This window comes from Lineus longissimus, chromosome 15 (genome assembly GCF_910592395.1).
Source record: "Lineus longissimus chromosome 15, tnLinLong1.2, whole genome shotgun sequence".
Classification (NCBI taxonomy): domain Eukaryota; kingdom Metazoa; phylum Nemertea; class Pilidiophora; order Heteronemertea; family Lineidae; genus Lineus; species Lineus longissimus.
The window spans coordinates 12,721,533-12,745,272 of NC_088322.1; the positions used below are offsets into that span (position 1 = coordinate 12,721,533).

The window sequence follows — 23,740 nt, forward strand, 5'->3', positions numbered from 1 at the left end:
TTAGATTTTCCATCCATGGTTTTGTCGCTGCATCACTCCTTACTAAACACAAACTGTGTCAAAAATGAAAGTAAAGTTGTGCAGTTGTTTCATGGTCTCTGACAAGCGGTCATGAGCTCCCGGCTCGCCGGTTGAAAATGCTCATGTTCTAGTGCTCAGATTGAGCAGCTAATCTGAGTTTCAGTTCCACTGAAAGCTCACAGCATAGACTGTGGTAAACGTTACAAGTCGGGTGACAATCTCAACCGGTGTTGATATCAAGACCAGAAACCCGAAACTTTTGGGACAGACAAGATGTCAAGATGCAATGAGATGATGGGTTGAATGAGGGCTTTAACTTAAGGGGTACGTCGTTCGAAACTACTGGTGGTCCAGGAAAATAGAATTGCAGTTATACACAATGCTGTAGAACAGTTATAATGCATACGAGTTTGCTGAAACTGGGTGTGTTACAACGGCAGTGCCAGTGCTGAAATCTATATTTAGTACATATTTGTGCAATTGGAAATTTCAAATTCAATTACAAACTTCTTGTTTTTAACGAACGGTGTAGGATTAAATGGTTGTGATTCTATCGTAAACCTTTAGTGAATTTGATGAAATTGAATGAAAGGCCCTATGGCACAAGTGCAAATTATGGTAGAACAATGGAGTAACCTTAAATTTTGTTTTCTACTCGCCCACAGATACGAGCAGATGACTGAGAGTCGAGTGGATTCAGTGGATCGAATGGTTGCGCTGAGGGATATCCATGTGCAGGAGTGATGAACCGCAGTTCAGCAAATAATGCCTTGACAGACCAATTCAAGGAGAACCTTCTCTCAGATCAGGAAGGGAACGTGTTTGCTGTGTGGATGGATTGGACACTTAAATGTCCGTCATTTTAATAGACTATAATGACAATCTTCTAATAGACTATAATGACAATCTTCTAATAGACTATAATGACAATCCAACTCCAAAGGGACTCTCTGGACTAAGGGAAAGCTATGGACATAGAGCCCTGACATGATATCCTGCAGCCACCATGAGGACAGCCTATCTCATACCTTCGGAAGGATGCCATCACACGGTAATATAAACAAATCAATTTCAGTTTTTCACATGTCCTTGATTAGGTGTAGCCATTGGCCTGATTTAGAGGTTGAGGAACGATTTTCCAAAATTGTTTTTGCGACACCATAATTACAGTGTGATTTTCATCAAACTCACGGTTATGATAGTTTGGACCAATCTTCATTAGTAAAACAATACAATGTTGCAAAAAGAACTAGACAATAAGGAATGTTCGTAACCTTATCTGTTACACGTTCTTCACATGTAAGCTTGCTCTTCCACATGACACGATGCATCATTCAGAAATATGGTTTTTACAAGGAAAAATGCTTTGAAAACATGAAAGCTGTTGTACTGGTCTTAGGTCAACAAAACTAGAGTAATGCTGAAGCCTTAGCCACTGTAGCATTTTTAAATATCCATGTGGAAAAATGTCCTACATAGTAATGAATTAAGGTATAGTCCTATTGAGACCATCCTGAGGAAATAGGGGGATGTTCGCTTCTCCAGCCCTGCACACAAACCCCAGAGACATTCGCCCTCATTTGGTGAAGTACAGGCTTACATCACCTTTAAGTCAGCACCGAGATTAAACTATCAACCTCGGTTCTAGTACTGTAGTCCTATGATTTGTATGAATGAAAACCGCACTCAGATCTCCTAGAATCGAGGTTTCAGTGCACACCTCGAAGGAGACTCTGCTCTTTCATGGTCGGCATGATCAAATACGAGTCATTCTCCAAAGCAGTGATAACATTCAAGCATAGTGTAGGTTACTATCACTACTATCCACTGTGCCGGAGAATGAATGCGAGTTTGGATATCGTTTTTTGAAATTCCTAGACTTAAATGTAAGCGACGCTCTGATTGGGCGCACGTATACTTCTGCGCTGTCTACTTCACCAAATGAGGGTTTGTGTGCAGGGCCAGGGAAGCGGGGAGAGGGGTTAAATTGGCCATCTTCAGGTGACTAATATGTAAAGTAAGAGCACTGGGTCAGGTTAGGTTCAGCACTAAATATATCCCTCATACAGCGTGAATAGTTTCGACATACTATGAGATGTGAGAGACCCCTATTGGTGACTTTGTGTAACTTTATCTTGCCTACCTGGCAGCTGCCTTTTGATTCCCTCTCTTTGGAAAACTGCCTGGGCACTTATTTTCAATGAGCATGAATATCAACTGCTGCTGATAACTGACAGCTGATATAGTACGGGTAGGCCAAAATCATAGAATGTAATCGTGTTGAGGTCAGTACCCCTTTGCCCATCGTCAGTCCTTGCAATGCCAATGGTACCTCTTTGACCTCGGTCAACTTCCCTGAAATGGTTCCATTATATCTTTGCGAGGAATTTATCATAACTTGTTGCAAGTATCAACTCAATCACTTCATTCAGAATAGTGACATGAGGTTTTAAATGACCATCAATCAAGTTCCATGCAGTAAAATCCCAAAAATGACATGGAAAGTGTTCCTCAACCGAACCCTTTTGACAAAACTTCTCAAATTCTACAGTCCTTTACCTCCCTCTGAAACTGCTGATTTTCTAAGGATAGAATTGTAATGACATCAGGCATGTCAAGGAGGAACACAGATTTGTGTCTCTTGCTAATCCAATGCAGCGCTCAGAGTGAGAGTCCTGAATGAAGGTTTGATAGAGAAGATGTTTTCGATAAGTTCTTTGTCTGAAACCTAGAGCACATTTCCTTACCAGCATGAATTGTCTACTACTACAAGATATCTATACGGTCAGCACAATGGCCCCTTGACATTGAATTACCAACTTGAGCATGTGCACCTATATGAACAACCTTAATTTCATGTTGTCTTTTTCTTTTCAGCATGATGAGCCATCCCACGGAAGGGAGAAGGATGTTGTTGACCCAGCACATCCCAACCATCCTCCCATCGCCGTCAAGTAACAGTACGACGGTTAGATTGTATTTTGTCACCGTAGGCTTTATCGTTTTATCAAAATATCTGATTGAAAGGTGATTTAATGAAAATTCAAATTTTTCTGATTGTGAGAATGCAAATATTTACCATGTTTATGACAAGCATAGATTATTTTAATCCGTGTTTGGTTATGACCATGACTTGTGCCATGGTTCAAAATCTTACACTTTTCAAAGAAGGATTGAAATTATGGGGGGTTGGGTTGTATCTGGCTAACAAGGGAGCCAATGATTAGGTGCAAACAAAAAAATTTTCAAGCTTAATTTTGTGCTTAAGATAAGAAGAAACCACAATTTGGGGGGAACAGTTGTTTGTGGCTACCAAAGGAACCAACAGCCGCCTTGGGCATATGAGGACCCTGAAATTCTTTTCAGGCAAAGGTTATTATTCTGCTTAAAAATCACCAAATTCATCAGATATTTAATTACTGGTATATCCATCACTTTTGACATGGGGTCCATGTGTTGTTGTTTCGCTGACCCCACGAAACAAGAACACATGTGTCTGATGGAACTGTAGGCCTTTCATACTGTTTCTCAATCTCATCAGTATCACAGAATCAACTGACATGGCCTGGGCTCCGATGCCCTGGACCTTATATCACACTGGCTGGCTCAGTTGCTCAATACATGCACCTTCATGCTCGAGACAAATGACCAACAGTGATATGTTGAATTTGAATTACCTTCCTCTTGAAATACCAAAACATCTTTCCAATTGAACTGAAACAGTTTGATAAACTCTCGCTGTTTTATTATTGAAAATTTAAAGACTGATCCTTCCCCAGTGGTCACGCAGTGAGCTGTTGTCAAAGCGTGTCATTTGACAATGGTGGCATGCATGCATGTTTTGTTACGGCTTATTAGTGACCCTAAATTTTTGATGATGATGTTCTCCATGAGAACATCTCCTTGGATAATAGGTGAGCACAATGGTACCTGCCGTAATGAGAATTTTGGACTTGATACTGAATTGATTGAGAAAAGTGTAATTTAAAAACGTCAACTTTTGGACGTTTTAAATTTTTTGTCCTGTATGAATGTATTTGTAAATCTCATATGTAAATATTTTGTAAAATGTCTAAATGAGATCTAGACTCCATGACTTTGCAAAAAGTACGGCAATGCCAACTTTCAATCTTTGCCCTGTCAAGGTCACCTCTTTTGTCATGCAAATGACATGTCACAACTGCTCCTTTTGTCATGCTCAGTGGCAGCCAGCTCTGTCCAGTGGCCATGACAAATGTGGTTCCTTTGTTATTCAAATTGGGTCCTGCAAATCAACAGCAGTGACCAAACCTATTGTAAGCTCACATGGCTCACCTGAAGGCATGAACAATAGGTTTTAATACAATAGCTATACATGTGAATGCATGAAGAGGTTTAGTGCTAACTCAAACCATTGTGGTGGAGTAGTTGAGTCTATTGTGTTTGATCTCAATTTAGCACTGTGTTGCAAGGACACTTATCAGTGTTTCTTTGTGACATCTTGTAAAGAAGTTGACCACGTCTTAAATGGATAGTGCTACTATCCTATCTCCTGGTTCTCTTCTTGTATTGGGCTTTCGGAGTGGTGCAGCAAAAAAATAATGTACTACGATCATTGTATAAACTATGATGTTCAATGTATTAAGTCATTTCAAACATAAGCACCTGTCACCTGTGTGATGGAGATGGCGACTCCCTCCGATTGCGTAGGTTTTCTCCCGGTGTGCGGGTTTCCTCCTACTCTACATTCCAAATCGTCGTGTGTTTTCCTTGTAATGTACAACAATAAAGTTTTTTTGAAAGAGAAACTGTGTTTTTCTTATTGACTCGCCTGTTGGGACACCATCACTAATCGAAACTTTTCACCGGAGCCGCTGTTGTGCTTACCAGATTTTGACCTTTAAAATAGGTCAAAGTAAAAATCCTGCTTGTTCCTATGGTTTGCATCTCAATGGAAGTTGGAAAATCCTTCCTACTGAAACAACTATTATACAACCAGTAAAACTAAAGGGTTCAAGTAACCTGGGTCTCAGCAAATATAGGTTAATCCAAACTTGGTACCAGGAAAAGAAAAGTTAAACAAGGAGGGAACTGGTAAAAAAGACTTAAGTTCCAAAACATGTAAAATGGCCGTTACAGCGGCGTGCTTTTCAAATTTCATTGCTTTTTCCCTCCATTTAAAAAAAGCGCTGTTGAGTACAGCTGGTTGTCACCACTGGTGAAAGAACCAGCCAAGTTTGGCGACACGGTCTTTACTCTCGAACTTCTGCCATGAATGCCAGATTAGTTTATTTCCCATAAGTCATCTTGACCCTCAGTCAATGTATTGACATTGCTAAGCTTCCAGACAGCGCGCATCAATCTACGGAGGCAATTACCGCTTGAAGTTCAATGATGCCATGTCATACTGACCAACGGACCTCATCGCAACCAGATACCGACACAAGGCGGAGGCGAATGCTTCACTACCAGGCCATCAACGTGTCATCAAAAATCTAAGTACTGTAAATATATATGCAGAATCGGAATTTCAGCATATACGCTTGTCAAAGATATTGACCACACACTCAAAGAATTTTAGCAAATACAGTAACCCCTTTGTACGTGTAAATCCCTCGTTTGTCTTGGCGGCGATTTATCAGTAAGATATTCCACTTTTGGTCAATGGCTCCCTCATAGACTTTAAATCCCTTCCTCATGAATGGATTCATTCCAAGTATTTCTATATCAGCTTGTCTTACTCCTTTTATGTCAGAAATTATGGGGTTTTGTGAATGACAAAAACTGATGACGAAACATTTGAGATGTGACATATACATATCGACACGTCCAAGGAACATTCTCAAATGGTGGTTGAAAATCAAATATTTGACTTGACCTTCAGAAGTCGACAGGGTATATGATTTCTTTTCGGCAAGTCCTTCTTGTATATTCTCAAACATAATAAACTTCAAATTATTATCATTTATGATACATAAACACGCATCCAGCTCAAGAAAGATTTTGAAGAATGAGAATCGGACTTGCGGAATTTCAATAACCTTTGTGTGATTGTATATTAATGTACAAACCAATTCATGACCTTCACCCTTCCAAATGGCATTGTATAGTGTCAATGTAATGGTACATATTCGGCCAAATCTCCGTAAACAATGGATGGTGAAGCTGGTCAAATTCAAAGTCGCTAACTGAAACTTTATTACATGTGACACTGGAAAATTATCATCTATGCATTTCTCTGTTGAGGGAATTCGAAGTCGCCCAGCCGATTTTCCCGTGGAGAGTTCATAAATCATTCCATAACCAAGTTTTCTGTGTTTTTCCTTCCGGTTTGCAACGTGGACAATAAACCACGACCCAATCTTTATATGAGAGCGAAAAGGGATAAAATAACTAACGTTGTAAAGTACTCGGTAAGTCTGTTCTCCTTTGAAATTAGCAGCATAGGAAACGGCTCTCACCCAAGGCACAGGCGCCTCTGTGTACACCAATCGTACCAATGAAAGCGTAGAATGTAATTGAATTATATGAACTTTTCTGTTCATTTGGATCCGCGGTATAAAAGTCCGAAATCGACCGAAGCGATACCATAAAATGGGCAGCATCTATAAAATTCCAAAAAGCAACCAAAGCAATGGAGACTATAAGGCAAAAATGCGACGTAGGCTACCTTTATGAGTCTTATGAAAATTTCCAAAGCCTTTGGTAGTACATGAACATACATATTGATCTATAGCATTTCAATGAAGTCGAGGAAAGCAGCAAATACGACATCCAGATTAGTATTGAAACTGCAGGGCGGAGTCCGTCACAAGCTAGGCTTGGGTCCTGCTTTGATGCTTGCTTTGATTTTCCTGGGTGGAAACGTATATGATAGTAGCTGACCCACTTTTAAAGGGCGATGTTCGAAGTGAATATACCACGCCACTCCATTCACGTTTAAATACATGTAGCCTCATATTGCTTGATATTGGCCACCCCGAAAGTCATGGTGACAATATTTTCATTTCAATATGAAAAATATGTGAATGGTCTGATTTGGTATAATAGAATCCGCCTAATCTGGACCAGGTCCCTGGTAATAAACCTCTCTGCCGAATGTTGAAGACAAGCTTCATTTCTGCTAGGTTACTATTTTGTATATGTCAACAGATGTGAACCACTTTTTCTTGTCTATTGTATTTCGTTGTGGTTGCATTAGTTTTAAAAACGACCCATCAATCGGGTTAGACCAGAGATCAGGAACGGTGCGTATTTTGGGATAGAAAGTTGTTCTCATTTCCTTAAACGTTATTTTACCGGATCCGCTACTAAGTAGGCCTTCTCTTGGCTCATATATCTCTTCCATCGCGATGCCAACTGGCCCAGGGTGATTAAGCAAAAAGAAAAGACCATACCAGTGATTGAACGCAAACATGAAGTTGATGATGTTTTTCATTGATTTGATCAAATAATTTACAGGTTTGTATATACCATCTCTTCGATATGCAAAAAGATGATGACGCCTGTTCATCACTCCAACATGGTAGACACCTTCTCTGATGATGTTATGAGTTCTGATTAACAAAGGGACATTAATACCATTTCTAAGAAAAAGTCGAAAACTTCCAGTTTTGTTAGACTCCTCAGAGTCATAAATGGTAGCTTTCACATGGCCCTGGACTTGACAAATGATAACTACTTTATGCCGAAATCCAACAAATATGTCTTGGGATAATCCAATCTTGAAGCAAGTATCATTTTTTGGTATGACAAACTCTCCAGTGAAGGTACCTTTGGTAATATCGTACAAGAAAGTGTTTCTTTGTCTACCAAGCTCATACATGAATGCAATAAAATGCTTGTAGTTCGCTTGTTCAGCTAATGCGCTAAATTTTCTATAGAATCTGGTTTTAAACCTTATCCCGTAAGATTTGTTACCCAGGTCATACACCAGTACACTGTAATATGGTGTAGTGGTTGGTGTCTTCAGCAAAACTATTCTGCCAGATTTCTCATCGAATTCCCAATAATCAACATCAAAGACAATAAGCGGAGGTTTGAATTTTACTGCTGTATAGCGTCTAAACAAAATCTTCGTAATGCCCTATAGCATGCAATATATTAGCTTAGTTAAATTTCTTACGCTCCACGGTAAAAGTACATGTAACTGCAATCACTGGATAAAACGAAGTTATCCAAGGAACATCGTTATCGTTAATACCACGACAACGGATTATCCAACATTGGTCACAGGGCAAGGCTTGCAGTTTCACCTCTTCTTGTAGGTTTCTAGTTGCGTCCACTGATCAACAAACTCGGACAACCAGAGACATAAGAATACCCCAGCTGCGTGAGGTTGTGGGTAAACTGACTGAATCCTTCTCACGAGATTAGACGGCGCAAAAAAGTTATGCCTAGGTTAAAATTGACATTACCTTCTTTTGAAACATCCGGGAACCTTGATTCATAAAAGCTTCCTCCTTCTCCATACACGTCGCCTTCTTTTTACTCATCTGACACACGAAACGGCCCTCGTTCAACAGCACGGCGTTTATTGTTGTGCAGTTCGGCTGTATACACAAGACAGCACACGCCAGGAGTGAGAGAACATCAGGAGAGGCTATGTCTGGTAGTAATATGGCCACATCATTGATAATATTTCCAAATTTTGCAATACTGCCAATTACAGGCATTTTATCGTCTATAGTATAAGGTTGGAATATGATTATCTGTCGATGCAATTTAGCCGGTTGACATGGTTGAGGCACGCTTGTTCACACAGGCCTGTTTCAGATGAAAAGGCCTTGTCTACAGGCGCCCCTCCCCATCCGGTCAAATAGCGCCAGTCAATTCAATGCCTTTCCTTAAAACAATGCCTTTCAACTGCAGCATGGGCAATCAGCTTTTTAAAACTACAAATCCTCCTCAATGACGCCATTGGCGTAAAAACTTTTTTGCCCTCGACAAATAACCGAAAGGAACATCGTCCACTCGTCTCGAAGTCCCACAATGTTATGAATGGCTTGGTTACCAGGTTACAGCATTTCTAACAAATGATGGGTGTACATCTGATACTTTATAGCAGCAAACCTTCTAAAATTCTCCACAACGGAAGATGCTAACAACTACATGTAATTAGCCACCAATGACTGGTAGTATGATAATCATTGTTATAACAAGTACACAAGCTATTATCGTACCAATCTTTGGTAACTTCTATGTCTTTATGGACTAGGTAAAGAATTCTGAATTACCCTGTAAAGTATACCAGCATCTCTACTTCTCGTTTGCCAACGTAATTTTTCACAAACTGCCCTATAATTTTAAAGATTATTTGCCTGGGGGGGGGGGGTGGGGGTGGTACGCACTTAAAAAAAGTAGGGCCCCTTAGTGATAAACATAGGATAACGAAGAGGCAAATACTATGCCGGTGCCGGAAACATCGATGTTCAATGTAAGCGTGATTTATTTTCCTCCGAGGGTATTCAGCAAATGAATCACAATGTCAATACGTTATATATTTACAATACATGTATTTAGCTAATGCTCCGTATCCGGCGTTGAGCTAACATTCACATTTGCCTCTAACGCGATTGAGCAATTGGCCCTGGCTATGCAACCGTTCCCGCAAGAAATTCCCAGGAAATCCATATCCGTCTTTGGTATTGAAATGCAGTGTGGACCACGTGCGTTTATTTATATCTCGTGACCTGCAATCGTGGCTTGAACATAACATTTGCAAAAGAATATCTGCAGACCGAGCGTCGGGCGTGATCGGGCGTCCGGGCGTCTTTCATCATAAGTCTCCTTGATGACCTCGTGGTGGGCGCGATGGCCCCAGAGCTGGATATTAAGCAACGTTGAGGGCGGTATTAATGAATTGGATAGGTGACCCGCGCGTATAATACAAATTCGTGATATAACCAACCTGAATTCAAACTAATGAAATAAACACTTGTAACCGCATCGGTGTCTCATGAGATGGGCCAATAAAAACACGTATGCCTACCCTTACGGCGAGGAGCCAGCAAGGTAGTTCTGAGAACGATGTAAGCGAACATGCTGTCAGTATAAAACACATCGAAGATATCAAAATCTGACACAGGAGCTGGGTAGGCCTATGTGACAGCATCCTGGGAGTAGTGCTCAACTCTGTTATTAGAAATATAATTACAGTTAACTTATGCCACTGAATATTCTTATGTCTTAATGATAGATGTCCGGATAAGGTGGGCACTTTTGCTTACTCCCTACTCAACTTCTCAGTTCTACTCTATCAGAGTGACTGATGTCTGCGGTTCTATCGTCTTGTATGATGATTAAATCAAAGGAATCTTTGTTCAACACAAACTCCGCTTTACTTAGTTTTTATCGTATTTAAGTCACAGGACCGGCTGCCCGCCTATAGGATATCCCCCCCCCCCCCCCCATCGACCGGAGGTAGGCAAGATCAACACTCTCTGGAGATTCTGCGACGCAGTCTCAGAAAAATTACAGTCATGGTAGACAAACATTCTCCATCCTGAGATTCAGTTTTTTTCACACCCTTGTCATTCATTACAAAACAAGCTAAACAATCAAATCGCCGCAAAAATTGACACTTGACTACCTTCTTCAACCGCAGAGAAATCCCTACTGATCAGTTGATGGGAACCACCAGCACTTCTTCTGTTGCTCTTAGCATTCCTCCTTGATGCTTCCCTCGTCATCATAAGGAATCGGATGAAATGAAAAAGGCAACGAACACTGATACAATGTAAACGGCGAAATCAATATCACTTTGCAATACGTATATAAATGTAACATCAATCCTGATTGTCTTTATGTTTAATCGAAATCGCGGCGATAATCAATAAACTAAGAGGCAGGAATCCTTTGTTAAACATTTCAAAAGAAATGAAATTAGTTAAAAGGTACATGATAGGTAGAGGGCGTTGTGGCGTGCATGGCGTAGACCCTTATGAAAAAGATGTCGGATTCACTATCATGGTGCGTTTACCATTGTGAAATCAGAGTTAACATTGTTCACCATGGTGAATGCAGATTTTACCATGCTCACCATTGTGAACAATTTCAAGAAACAGCTCAGTAATACCACCATAAAGGTGACGCAGAAAAGATTATACACCTTTGCTCTTAAAAAAGCTCCCAAAATATAAATTGGATATTGCGCTGTTTTGAAAAAATGCAAAGCTGGAGTAAACACACTTTTTCTGTTGTAATCGTCGCGCCCAGGGGTATAAAGCGATGTGTAACTTTTTCACCGGTGTGTTCCTTGAATCAAGTTACAGTGTGGCATAATTACCTATGTATGATCCGTATGAGTATATACGTACAACGCTGGAGGAGTTTCGACGTCAATGTTCAGCAGTTAAACAGAAGCAATCATTGATCTGTCATCAATTCAGACCGGTAATTTTTCTATGCGCCGCTATACTAGAATATACGGATGCAACAGGATTTCGCACCGTAATCCTTTCGTAACTGACACTCTGCTTAGTGATTTTTCACCACCGTAAACCGTCAGAAATTCAATCCGAATTATAGTATGGCAACTGCCGATGTTTCACTGTGATAATTTGACCAGTAGTTATGAGGTAATCACAACCAGTTTGACACACCCACGGTCTTCACCAAATAAGTTCACCAGTTCGCGAAAGTCAGTTGGACAAATTCGAACTATTCATACTGATGAATGAAACCTCTTCGTCACACTGACGAAGCATTTCTTCAAATGATGATTGTCATCGTGTTTCGCTAACTTCAAGAGCTTTTCAACGACAACATGATTCAGGGTTCGACCAATGGTAAGCGAGTATACGTGTGGTAAAGGGTTCTATCATTGGTTGATATAAATGACACATTTTGCAACAGAGTCATTCAGTGGTTGCCAGGAAAAAAATGCAGAAGCCTTTTTGGTCATATTTCATTTGATGAACTACGTTTTCCAATGTTGCAGCATCAATAGTTACCCGCAGAAAAGTTTTAGCTCTCTTCATCAACGAAGAACGGTAACAAAGTTGCCAATTCCTTCCTATTGTATACGTTTTGTCAATTTTGCGGTATTGAACTTCGTGAATTGTGATATATAGGCAACTGGTAGAAATTCCAAAAACCTTTCACAGAGGAGACGATTTTGTCACGGAGGCTTTCATTGGTCGACAGAGCCCAATCATTGTCTTACATTATTAACCATTGGCTCGTTTTTAGTTGGCTGGATTCAAATGGCGACAACATCGGCTGATATTTTCTTTTCTACGAATGTAACTGCCAGTGGTGTGACGACGCAACCATGGTGCTTGTATCCATACATCAGGAGGTTGGCCTTCCCGGATACGCTGGCCAATCGCATCTCCTTCATCATTCAGGTACCAATAATGCTGAGTCTAACCATAGTTGGTCTCACTGGCAATGCCTTATCATTCATCGTCATCGGGAAAGAGACGCGGAAAAATTCAAATTCCTTTCTCTTACAATCTTTAGCCGTCTTGGACAACGCTGTTCTCCTAATATACGCTGTTTATATATCACTCTCGGGCATTTACCCATACACAGGAAAGATGATAGGTTATTACGAAATACACCAGTACATGGACCGCTATCTGTTTTTCACTAGCATGGCCCTGAAGACCGCAGCGATATACATGATCGTTTTAGTAACGGCCGAACGTTATATAGCCGTCTGCCTACCTCTACGGGCAAAGTCTCTGTGTACAGTGATGAATGCTAGGATTGCAGTTTTCATTCTATGTCTCGTGTGTTTCTTGTACAACATCCCTACAGTTTTTCAAGTTCAACTTTGGATGGTGAAGGAACCATGCTCGGGTTTATTAAAACCATACTCGAGCATGAGCGAGTTTCGCCTGACGAATATTTATTTCACAGTTATCTATGTCCACACGATGTACTACGTCCTAAAGTTTCTCGTTCCAGTCGGTATTATGCTGTACATGAATTTCCATCTGGTACGGTCGCTCAGAGCGGCCACCAACATGCAGAGTCAGAAACCAGCGGACAGCAACAGGCGTCAGACTCAGGCAACGACGATCACTCGCAGGGTACTTGCAGTCTCAGTCGTCTTCATCTCTTTAGAGTTCCCAGCAGTTCTCTTAAATTTCATATATCTCGTTTCTCAATCTCTCACAACAAATGAGAGTGAGCTCTCACGTTATGTAGGTAGACTTATGGTCACAACCTATATTTTACAAACGATTAATTCGCTTGTTAATTTTTATATATATGTGTTAACCGGGAAGAGCTTTCGCAGGACAATGCGTCAAGTTCTTTGCTGCGGTTAAAAATTTCACGAAACTCCTCTTGAGTTGTAAGATGATATTTACTCCTGAAAAACAACTTTCATTTCGAAACTTTTGATCACATACGCTTTGATATTGAACTTTCGTGTTATCATAGGCCAAGTACATGCAATGTATCCACTGCAAAACTCTCCCGTTACAGGACTAACTTGAGAACAAACTTGAGAACAGAACTGCAATTTCTTAACTCTACAGAGATGCTTTTTTGGAACCAATTTTGTCGTCTTACATACTACTAGACACTTTCAATACAGCTAAAATACTGGCTTAGAAACTTTACCAGGAATAGAGGAATACTTTTCAATTTGGTCAAGCAAATATACTTCTAAACTCGAAGGTTTTAAGACGTCTCAGTATTTCTGTAGTACATCTTCATTCTCATCCCTGTCGTGATTTTCACAGGTAAAAGCCGAGTATATGAATTTTCGCGGTGGATATGAGACTGAAAAAGCGCTTAACTCCGCTCAATGGGTTCAAATGACACAAGTAGAATAGCCATCACTGCTGTTTTGCATACAGTATGTATTGACACTCAATACAGTATTTCATGATGACGCCCCAATGACGACACAGATTTATCGGATTCTGAGTGGCTGAAAACCTGTGTACAAATGTACACTATCCTGCCCGAATGGTTCAGGAAAAAAAATTCGCATCCGTGGCAGGTAGCCTTCTAATGCATAATGCTAAATATGCATAAAGCTGATGCACTATGAGAACCTCACACCTGTGGTCATGGTGTTGATCAAGGACTGAATGCCAGGCTAACTGTAGTCGAGCCTTCTTTTATAGTCGAAAGGAGTCTTTGGTTTTCAGGAACTCTGATGAACTTCTTTTCCCCCAGAACTATTCAACCAAATTAAACAACAACAACTATCAAAGTCTCCCGCCTCTCACTGATAATCTCACCAGCCTGAAGAGTCATAATCATAATTTACACACAATGGCGAACTGTCAAACAACCACTCGAAATATAAGACGAGATATTCAATAGCTGAGGACAATGATAATCGGCATGTTGACCCTAATTCGGTTTTGAGAATTCCCAATGTGATATACGATCTTGCATTTACCTGTCATGCATGGGCATGTATACCCGGACAAGGAAACATCATGATTTTGGTCGCCTTTGGCGAGGGTGCCTTGGAATTCGAAAGTAGGCGCTGGTAAACCTTGCTGTTATTTCCTACAGTGAACTATGCTGTCTGGATGTGACGTTTGTATTCAAAGTCCCGAGTTCTAACCACTTGCCTGTTCTGAAGATCCTCGGGATTACGTTTCTTTAGAGGCCAACTCCTATGCTGTGTGTTACTTCCGAAAACTAAGATGTTTTGAATGTGTCTTGTCTTCAAATTACCAAGGACTAGTAACTTTCCTGGCTTGGAGATCCTTTTTATGGCCCTATTGCCCCTAGGACAGCTCTGCGTTATGTGTGGTTAGTAGTTTTTACTATTGTTTTTCATTGCTTTATGGGGGTCGCCTTGTCTTCGGTTTTGGATGTGCATTTTTGTTCCAGGCTACCCTAGTGGTGTTTTTTTGGACTTGACAACCTTCTCTCACTTGCCCCCTCTGTTACTAACACGACATCGTTTGATTCCAGGTTGATCTTTACATACTATAGTCATCAGTATTTCATAGCAGAGATATATAGTAGAAGAGAAAATTAAGGTTCACTGAGTGACAATGGAAAATAAAGAGCTACACTGGGCAGATATTGTGACAATCGTCCTCTACTTCGTGGTTTGCATCGGGATAGGAATATGGGTAAGTCCACATTTCTCTACAGGATTGTTATCTTTATCTTCATAGCTATCGCAAGGGATTGTATCTCACAAGTAATCAACCTTTCAACTGGAACAAACTTAAAACCATGAATAATATGTCTTGCTATTTCCATTTCAGTCGGCAAGGAAGACGAATCTTAGCAGCGCCAAGGGATATTTCCTGGCAGGGAAGGGCATGGGATGGCTGCCGGTGAGTCCGCTAATGGTACCATGTCACAGTATTCTTAAACCTCTCGACTCCAGCTAGATGGAGCAAAGGCCGCCCTAATCCTGCTTCACGCACCTCCTTGTGATACTTTCAGTTTCTAACTCCGAGGCGGGTCCAACTTTCTTTTTTTCACTGTGTTTATGATTCCAGGTTGGTGCTTCGATATTCTCTACAAATGTTGGTAGTCAGTTTTTCATCGGAATGGCGGGAACAGCTGCGGTCTCCGGAATCGCCGTCATCATCTTTGAATGGCACGTAAGTCCTCTGAATAATCGACAGCCACAAAATGAACATTAATCAGGACTAAACAGGCATGAGATGGGGTCAAGTTGGTGGTCTTTTCGTGAACAATATGCACAGCTAACAAGCTGGGTCAGGTTTGACTTCATGATAAAGTAATTTTATTGTGACATGACGGAGACACTCCAACGACATCGTTTCGCTCAATATGACCAAGCTGGCTCCTGCCTACCTGACACATCCCTTCGATCAAGACAAATGGAGGCATGTGGCCTCGGTCCTCAGCTTGCCTTCTTTAATTACTTCGTGATTATTGTTTTCAGGCGGTGTATTCTATTTTGTTGCTGGCATGGCTCTACCTCCCTGTATACGTCACTTCAGGGGTAAGTTTTAAAATATCTCATTTTACACCGAAACGAAAATACTACATTCAGAGCTATTTCCCGATCATAATACTAGCGCAGCCTTATAGGAAGTTGTTTCCAAGACATCCTGTGAATGTATTTAAGAGTGTAACGTTAAGGCTAGTTAACTTTTCACCTCGGCACCAGTTAAACATTACTCAGTATCCCCTAGATTTTTCTGCCCCTTTGATATTCTGGACCCGACATAGCAACATTTTACGTCGAGTTTCCGCTAGGCTCCCGAACGCGGACGCCGACGCCAACACCTAGTCCAGTGTTCGACGTCCTTGGCCTGCTTGTTCAAAAAAATTGCGACTAACGTTTGCGTTAACTCAAATTGGCGTTCACACCTTCAGTTAAGCTAATTAGACTTAACACTAAGTTACTGTTAATTCCTAGTTAACATCAAGTTTGATAGTGACTAACTTGTTTTGAACAACCCGGCCCATGGTTTGATAACGATGTCAAACAAAATTCCCTAATCAACTGAAACCAACCAAACACTCTTATCACTATCAATTTCAGACGTATACAACCCCGGGTTTTCTGAAGAAGCGTTTCGGAGGCCGGCGACTCCGTCTCTATTTGTCAATTCTCTCAATGGCTTTATACATCATGCAGCGAGTTTCGGTACGTCCAACCATTGCATTCGTTATTCTGATAGTTCATGATCATTGCTGGTTGTTTCATAAGAAGTTGCCAATACACCTTCTCCCTACACGCCTTCCTACTCCTGATCATGCCGCGTAGCATCAGTAAACATCATTCCAATAGTCTTCTAGAAATTTCGTAATCGGTCTTGTTCCACTTGACCGAGGTTGACGTGTTGGCTTCAGATGATTTTTTAGACTATCATGTCCTTGGAGCTGTGAGCTTTCCAGTGAGATCTTCTTCGTGTTCCTGCAGTCACTTTGTATTTAGGGATTTTTATTGTTGGTCCTCCTCCCCAGGTTGCTATGTACTCAGGAGGGGTGTTCATTCAACAAGCCGTCGGTTGGGACATATACTTTTCTTCCTTTCTGGTCATCGTCATAACTGCCGCTTACACCATTACAGGTAAGACCTTTTTCCCATTTATCAAGTATATCTAAAATCTCTGAATGCAAAGCCTATCTCTTTTACAAAAGTACAGTTGTAATTGTGATTACTATTGGTTGCACGAAGATACGGCTTTAACACCGACAACTCCCGCTTATCTATTTCCTTTCCCTTCAGGTGGGCTTGCTGCTGTCATTTACGCGGACACCATGCAGACTATCGTCATGATAGCTGGAAGTGCCGTCCTTACAGTCATGGGTACGTGAAGATAGTTGAAAAAAATGGTTGGCAGGCTTCCCAATCGCTTCAAACGACGTAGTACCACGTACGAAGGTAGTTCTTGTCCTAATCCACTAAACGCTAATTCATTGAGAGTTCGATGGCATTATTGTTGCCTAACCAATTTATCGATAAACTACATGTATCTTCCTTCAAGGCTTCATCGAAGTTGGTGGCGCAAATGGCCTGTACACCAGGTACAACGCCGCAGTCCCTAACGTCTCCGTCGTAAATAACGTTACCTGCGGTCTCCCCCGAGAGGACGCATGGCACATCCTCCGTCACCCCGTAGACTCAGACTTCCCCTGGCCTGCTGTTACATTTGGCTTGACCGTCCCCGCTGTGTTTGTGTGGTGCAACGACCAGGTAAGTATAAATACGGCGCGCACAGGCTTCGAAAAGGAAGTGACACTCTCAGAGACAACAAATTTGCATTGTTGATTGGCCATATCTAAGATGAACTGTCCAAAAAAGTTTTTGCCCGGATGCCGCTCTTGATTTAGTCTTCACTGACGTCTTCGCGATCGCGATGTCTTTTGTACCACGAAGGATCGACACTTCTGACGAAGTAGATATAGAAGGAAAAGTAGAAGAACATAAAGAAGACGCAGAAGAGTGAATGAAAAAGAAGAAGAAGTCGTTTTGTCGGCAGATTGTGACCTCTCAAGGTTTTCTTGTGTGACGATTACACGTTCCCGAAAACTAGGTTCAGCTGCCTCGTTTTCTGACACCCTCATATCTTAATAATTTTCAGGTGATGGTCCAAAGAGTTCTCGCCGCCAAGAATCTTGCGCATGCGCAGGGTGGTGCTATTCTTGGGTCGTACTTGAAACTTTTGCCAATGTTGATGATAGTTCTTCCTGGGATGATCAGCAGGGCATTGTATCCAAGTAGGTAGTGGATTTTTTTTTTTCATCAATCTATAGTTCTTTCGGAGTTTCAGCCAATTTATGAACAAGCGTCATAATATGATACTAACTTTTGTCATATATTTGCAGATGAGGTTGCGTGCGTTGATCCGGATATTTGCGAGGCAGTATGCCAGAACCGTGCTGGGTGTTCGAACATTGCCTACCCGATCCTGGTTCTCAAAATTCTACCCTCAGGTAGGTAAAACACGGTTTATTTGTATTCGACACGGTGCTATTTGTTGCGACAGCATCCATTGTCTCACCAAATGTGCATGATTCATCATTTGGTACGTTTATAACGCAGTTTCTACATATGACCCAAATACATTCCTTCTTTAACAGTTGTTACTTATCTTATACGACAGGTTTGAGAGGCCTGATGCTAGCTAGTATGCTAGCCGCCTTGATGAGTACGCTAACGTCCATATTCAACAGTTCCAGTAGCATGTTCACTCTGGATATCTGGCGGCAAATCAGGAAGAAAGCATCGAATATGGAACTTATGATTGTTGGAAGGTTGGTGAGGCAAATGTTTTGGTGATCACAAGGTTACTTGAATACCAATTCGGTATTGGGGAACACTTGATGTGCATCCGACTCAAAGGAATTCAAATGGATGCAACTTATCAAAATGCCGATACTTGCGCTTTGCTACCAAATGGGACAGACGAGTGCAGTGTTAGTATAATGTGTCTAACTGGGACATATCCGATTTTGTGCCAAGGGACGTACGAGAGTCTTACATTGAAAGATCGCACTTATGTTCGTCGAGTGAGAAGTATCTATTCAATAGTCGTGGTTTGTTAAAGAACCGGTTGTGTTCAGCATGAAATCGTCCCTCTATGTTGCTGGTTTGAGAAAGAATGTATACACACGGCATCTTTTTTCTCTAGGTTATTCATCATCGTGCTCGTAGTCCTGAGCTATGTGTGGATACCCATCCTGCAGACGTCCAGCGGGGCCCAGCTCTGGGTCTACCTTCAAGCTGTCGCCGCCAACCTCCTCCCACCTTGGTTCGTGGTCTTTGCTTGCGGGGTATTTTGGAAGAGGACTAACGAAAAGGTACATTATGTCGAGAGTTCTGATTGCATGATAACCAGAGATAGATTGTATATACGTACATCATCCTTTCATCCTTCGTACAATACTAAATGTTTTCAGTTGATTTTGGAGGACTACATAATATATTCAGTTGTTGACGACTGGCAGAATTTCAAGGCTACCTGCGTTGATTAAAGTTGTCAAACTCCTCCCGCAACCGTCTTAACTTCGTAATTTTCAGGGTGCATTTTGGTCTCTGATGGTCGGTCTAGTCGCAGGTGTCATCAGGATGGTCCTAGATTTCGTCTACCCTGAGCCATCTTGTGGCTTCCCCGACACCAGGCCCTACGTCCTTGCGAAGGTCCACTATCTCTACTTCGCTCTCATTCTAACTGGGATATGCCTTATGGTTATCATACCTGTTAGTCTGCTCACTGCACCATTGCCAGAGAAAAAGGTAACTTGTACCAGTCTTTTTCTTCGTTCGTGTCTCAATGTGTGTAGGTTTGAGAATTCTACGGTTACATTCAGATTTGGTGAGATCTTCGTTGCAGTCTGAAATCGGTGTGTACTTGGGTTTGTAAAGTTCGGGTTCAGGGGTTTTGAAGATAAAAATTATATTGATGATAATGATGATAATAATACGAATAATACTATATGTGCATTTGAGGCTTTTCGACGCGGATATATGCCAAGTGTGCTTTTTAGAACTGCGACCATAATCCTTTCCTTTATCCACAGCTTCGGAGAGTCACCTTCTGGACCCGAAACAGTGAGCCTCGGGAAGACTCGGACGACGAAGACGACGTCATTGAAAATTCGAAAGAGCCAGCCGTTGATACACCTGGCGAAGTTTCGGCAAAACAGCTTTCGTATCGCTACGAAAACAAGGGTTTCCGTCATAACGCTGTAGAGGATTTTACGCATCAAGACAATGAGAACGGACATGCGAAACAGAAGAACGAGAGCCCTGCCGATTCTAATGAAATGGTTGAGATGATTTTAGAAAACGTCGAGGCACCAGCTGTGAAAAAAGGTAACTTTGCTTTGATGGTCGTGTACTCTGGGAGTGTACCTGCCTCAGTTGTTTACTGAAGGAACTTTGACAATACATGTATACATTTGTGCCCGCACCACGGCAAGTACCCGTCGCGAGCACTGTTTCTAGTATAGCCGATTATAGATGATATTTCAGCTGACTTTAAACCCAAAAAGTGTCATCATGCGGGTTGTATTCGCTGTAATTGTTTACATATAGTAATAAAGAATTGGTATTCAGCTTTATCCCGTTCAAACCCTAATACACGATCATAATCACTGCGTTCAACAAGCCTCAATCCATGAAGAAATTTTCGAGACAGGTGTATTTTTGTATCTAATTTTCCAGAAGAAGCCAGATGGAAACACTACCTAAAAGTTGCGTGTGGTATGACGCATTCCTCGGAAGAACCCCCGAAGGCCACCGAAGATGATCTCCGAGACTACATGAACATGGACCGGAAAGCGAAAATCATCTTGACAGCGAATGTCATCGTTCTCATCTGTGTCGCAACATTCCTTATTGGCTACTTTGGCTGAATATGGCGATCAGGTTATTTCGCATGGTGATGATGAGGACGGACATTCTCCGAAGAATGACCCTGTGGCCAGTCTTTATATCAAAATGTCCTCATTTATCTGCTATCAAATCGAGCGTACAGTTTGGCAATGAGAATTGCAGTAGGGATGCATTGAGATGACGATGAGATTATATTCCATAGAGCAGTATTATAAGCCATTATCAGTAACCTTATATTTGGGTAACATTTTTCATTGACTTCTACTATCAACTTATGGATCAACTGTATAGTATATTGCCTAATTTATGCTTTCGTATTATAGAATAAATCGTCTTCTGTAAAACCCTGTTAATCGACAATTGGGATCATGCTGACCGAATAATGACCCAGCAGTATTTTACTTAAAAGACCCCGTTTACCATCCTATGTTATAACTCTTGGTAGCGATATCATTATCATTACTATATCACAGCTGAACATCCCATCGAAAACTCGTTTAACCGTCCGTTTCTTCAGTTTGTCCTTCTTTTTACTATTTCTTAGACATCACCTCTTTTATGGTTTCCGTGGGGAATTCCCAGTCCCATTGCCACCTTGTTTTCGGTGTGGGATTTTCTGAATGCCTTCTTGCACTGACCGTGGGATCTCCAGATTGCGTCCTCGCTTTGACCGTGTGATCTTCAGATTGAATTCTTGCTTGAGCCGCGTGATCTTTTGATTGCCTCCTAGCTTTGACCGTAGGATCTTTAGATTGAATTCTTGCTTGAGCCGCGTGATCTTCTGATTGCCTCCTAGCTTTGACCGTGGGATCTTCAGATTGTCTCCTAGCTTTGACCGTGGGATCTTCAGATTGCCTTCTTCCTTTGACCGTGGGATCTTCAGATTGCCTCCTTGCTTTAGCCGCGTGATCTTCTGATTTCCGCCTCGCTTTGACCGTTGGGTTTTCCGTCTTTCCTTTGGCCGTGCATTTCTTGCCAATGCCACGTACCAACGACAAATGGAAGTCGTAGGGCCCTATCAAATACTCGGCGCATAGTTCCTCATCTGGCCGCTTTGGAAAGGAGGAGCCAGTGCGCTCTATCCTCAGTCGTAGCGCATTATCGTAGCGCACGACATCGGCGACCGTGGAATCTGACATCGCCTTGATGGTGCAAAAGGAAAGATGGCGGCAGTAGGCCAGACTGTCTGATTTCTCGTCTAAAATCATGTCCTCCAGAAGTGCCAAACCACATGAAATGAAATCCTTATAATCCTGTTCTTTCTCGATCATGTCGTTCGTCCCGTTCGTTGAATTCGTTTCTGTAGTGCTTTTTTGCTCGTCCATGCAATCCTCTCCATTTTTTATTTCAACCTCGTTAGATGGTCCTTCATCGTTGGTATGCCTCGGTGTACTCTGTTCACTCTCCAAGTCAGCGGTTGTCTTGCCTTTTGATTGCACATGCGTCGATTCAATCTTCTGTTCCTGAGGTGCAGAACATCCTTGAATCGATGAACTCGACGTCGTGTTTTCTCTTTCCGACTCAGAGTTCGCCCGCTCTCTTTCTTCCTCAATAACCCGCATCACGTGATGGTGTCGTCCCTCTGAATCCCTGGAGGTGGCCCAGCTATCAGAATCGACAATAACAGATCCGCCATCTTGATGATCCTGTTCATTCAGCTCAGCAACAGTCTTGCGTACTAAGCTTTTCTGTGCAAGCAGCACGATATCCAACTTCTCCAAATCCGGTTCATCTATGCACTTAACGTCATCAATTGTTGTGTACCCATTCGCCGATAGCACATTTAGGGTCGAATCGCTAATGCGCTTTTCTTTTGCCAAATTCAAGAGTTCCATTGAAACTCTTGGCCTTTTAGCTGTTGGTCTTCTTTTCAGTTTTATTGATTTGTTCCTTCGTATGAAATAGAAAGGCGACTTCTTCTTCTTTTTGGCACTGAAATTGGAAAGAATCCTGTAAATTAGAAGTGATATATTGCGATCGAGCATTATGCGAAAACGTTTTGAGATTCTGAAAAGCGTTCATTCGCTGCTAAACCTAACCTCTACGGGGTGCATATATATTCGTGTTGGCCGAAAATCTCGTCATACATTTTTCTAAGAGTGTATTTCTAAGAATGTGGGAATCTCCATGGCCCATACCACAGAATGGTTTCGAAAGAGTTTCGCAACAGGAAAAGGCTAGCTCACACTATCATTTTCGACCATCACTCTGTGATTTTTGGTATCGGCAGTACACATGATATTTCGCTGGTCCGGCACAATCCAGATTTTTTTAAGGTTTGAACCAGTTTGCTGACAGCATGATTCTCGTAGTGTACCTACCCTGCATTCGCCATCGGGATATTGTAATCAACGGGGTAAACGTGTTGTACTTCCTTCTGAGGTCGTAACTCCCCCTTTTCTGCCAAGCTCAACCTTTTCCCATCACCCTGCCTCTCTTCTAGCTGAGCGAATGACATAATTTAGATTTCAAAGTCCTGTAAGGAACTAAATATTAGCTAAACTGCGAAGGTAATTTGTTTCTCCTTCGAGTCCAAGGAATGAATTTGATTTTTCCGCAAGAGGCTTTTCCACGATAGAATGGCTCATTGTTACTGTTACTGGTCCACATTCAAAATATTTAGCTTCCAGTAAGGTTGTTTAGCCTTTACATTTGCTATTGTCTCATTGAATGTAGTACATCTGCCAGCTGAATAATTCGAAAACCGAGATTTACGACTTAGATGAAGCCTAGAACACGTGTTTTATAGTCAAAATCCTAGTTGAGAGTGTTTTCGAACCGAAATCTGGCACCGGCAATATAGAAGGTATTGCACAGAATATTGTCTGTTGACAGCTGTTTCCAGATCGATCCCTTGATATTGGTTCCAATAGTATCAGAGATAAGAGGGCCTCCTTTCTGTTCAAACATCACACATGCCCACAAGAATATCGAACACCTCACAATCGGTATCGACCATTTCAAGCCAATTAGATTAAC

General features: G+C 41.6%; 3 protein-coding genes and 1 long non-coding RNA gene across 6 annotated transcripts; 3 read left to right on the plus strand and 1 right to left on the minus strand.

The window, feature by feature from the left end:
• Positions 1 to 693: 693 nt before the first annotated feature.
• LOC135499734 (uncharacterized) lies at positions 694 to 4,808 on the plus strand. The gene is made up of 2 exons (XR_010449333.1): positions 694 to 1,072; positions 2,899 to 4,808. It is a non-coding gene; the product is annotated as an uncharacterized LOC135499734 (long non-coding RNA).
• Positions 4,809 to 11,333: 6,525 nt separating this feature from the next.
• LOC135499729 (FMRFamide receptor-like) lies at positions 11,334 to 13,289 on the plus strand. Its single transcript, XM_064790669.1, has 2 exons — positions 11,334 to 11,789; positions 12,193 to 13,289. Exons 1-2 carry the CDS (start codon positions 11,768 to 11,770, stop codon positions 13,278 to 13,280), a joined length of 1,110 nt encoding a protein of 369 aa, XP_064646739.1. The 5' UTR covers positions 11,334 to 11,767; the 3' UTR covers positions 13,281 to 13,289.
• Positions 13,290 to 13,301: 12 nt separating this feature from the next.
• On the plus strand, positions 13,302 to 21,189 carry LOC135499727 (sodium/mannose cotransporter SLC5A10-like). Of its 3 annotated transcripts, none has more exons than XM_064790665.1 (16): positions 13,302 to 14,733; positions 14,899 to 15,062; positions 15,201 to 15,272; positions 15,441 to 15,545; positions 15,854 to 15,913; positions 16,460 to 16,564; positions 16,885 to 16,990; positions 17,150 to 17,230; positions 17,409 to 17,617; positions 18,006 to 18,141; positions 18,250 to 18,357; positions 18,528 to 18,678; positions 19,056 to 19,224; positions 19,445 to 19,660; positions 19,945 to 20,239; positions 20,591 to 21,189. In XM_064790665.1, exons 2-16 carry the CDS (start codon positions 14,982 to 14,984, stop codon positions 20,779 to 20,781), a joined length of 2,085 nt encoding a protein of 694 aa, XP_064646735.1. In that variant the 5' UTR covers positions 13,302 to 14,733; positions 14,899 to 14,981; the 3' UTR covers positions 20,782 to 21,189. The 3 variants fall into 3 exon arrangements, with proteins under 3 accessions (XP_064646735.1, XP_064646736.1, XP_064646737.1); XM_064790666.1 differs by having other exon boundaries at positions 13,302 to 14,464; XM_064790667.1 differs by having other exon boundaries at positions 13,302 to 14,454.
• A 6-nt stretch (positions 21,190 to 21,195) lies between these two features.
• On the minus strand, positions 21,196 to 23,471 carry LOC135499728 (uncharacterized). Its single transcript, XM_064790668.1, has 2 exons — positions 23,083 to 23,471; positions 21,196 to 22,693 (listed from the first exon to the last, which is right to left on the minus strand). Exons 1-2 carry the CDS (start codon positions 23,217 to 23,219, stop codon positions 21,295 to 21,297), a joined length of 1,536 nt encoding a protein of 511 aa, XP_064646738.1. The 5' UTR covers positions 23,220 to 23,471; the 3' UTR covers positions 21,196 to 21,294.
• Positions 23,472 to 23,740: the final 269 nt, after the last annotated feature.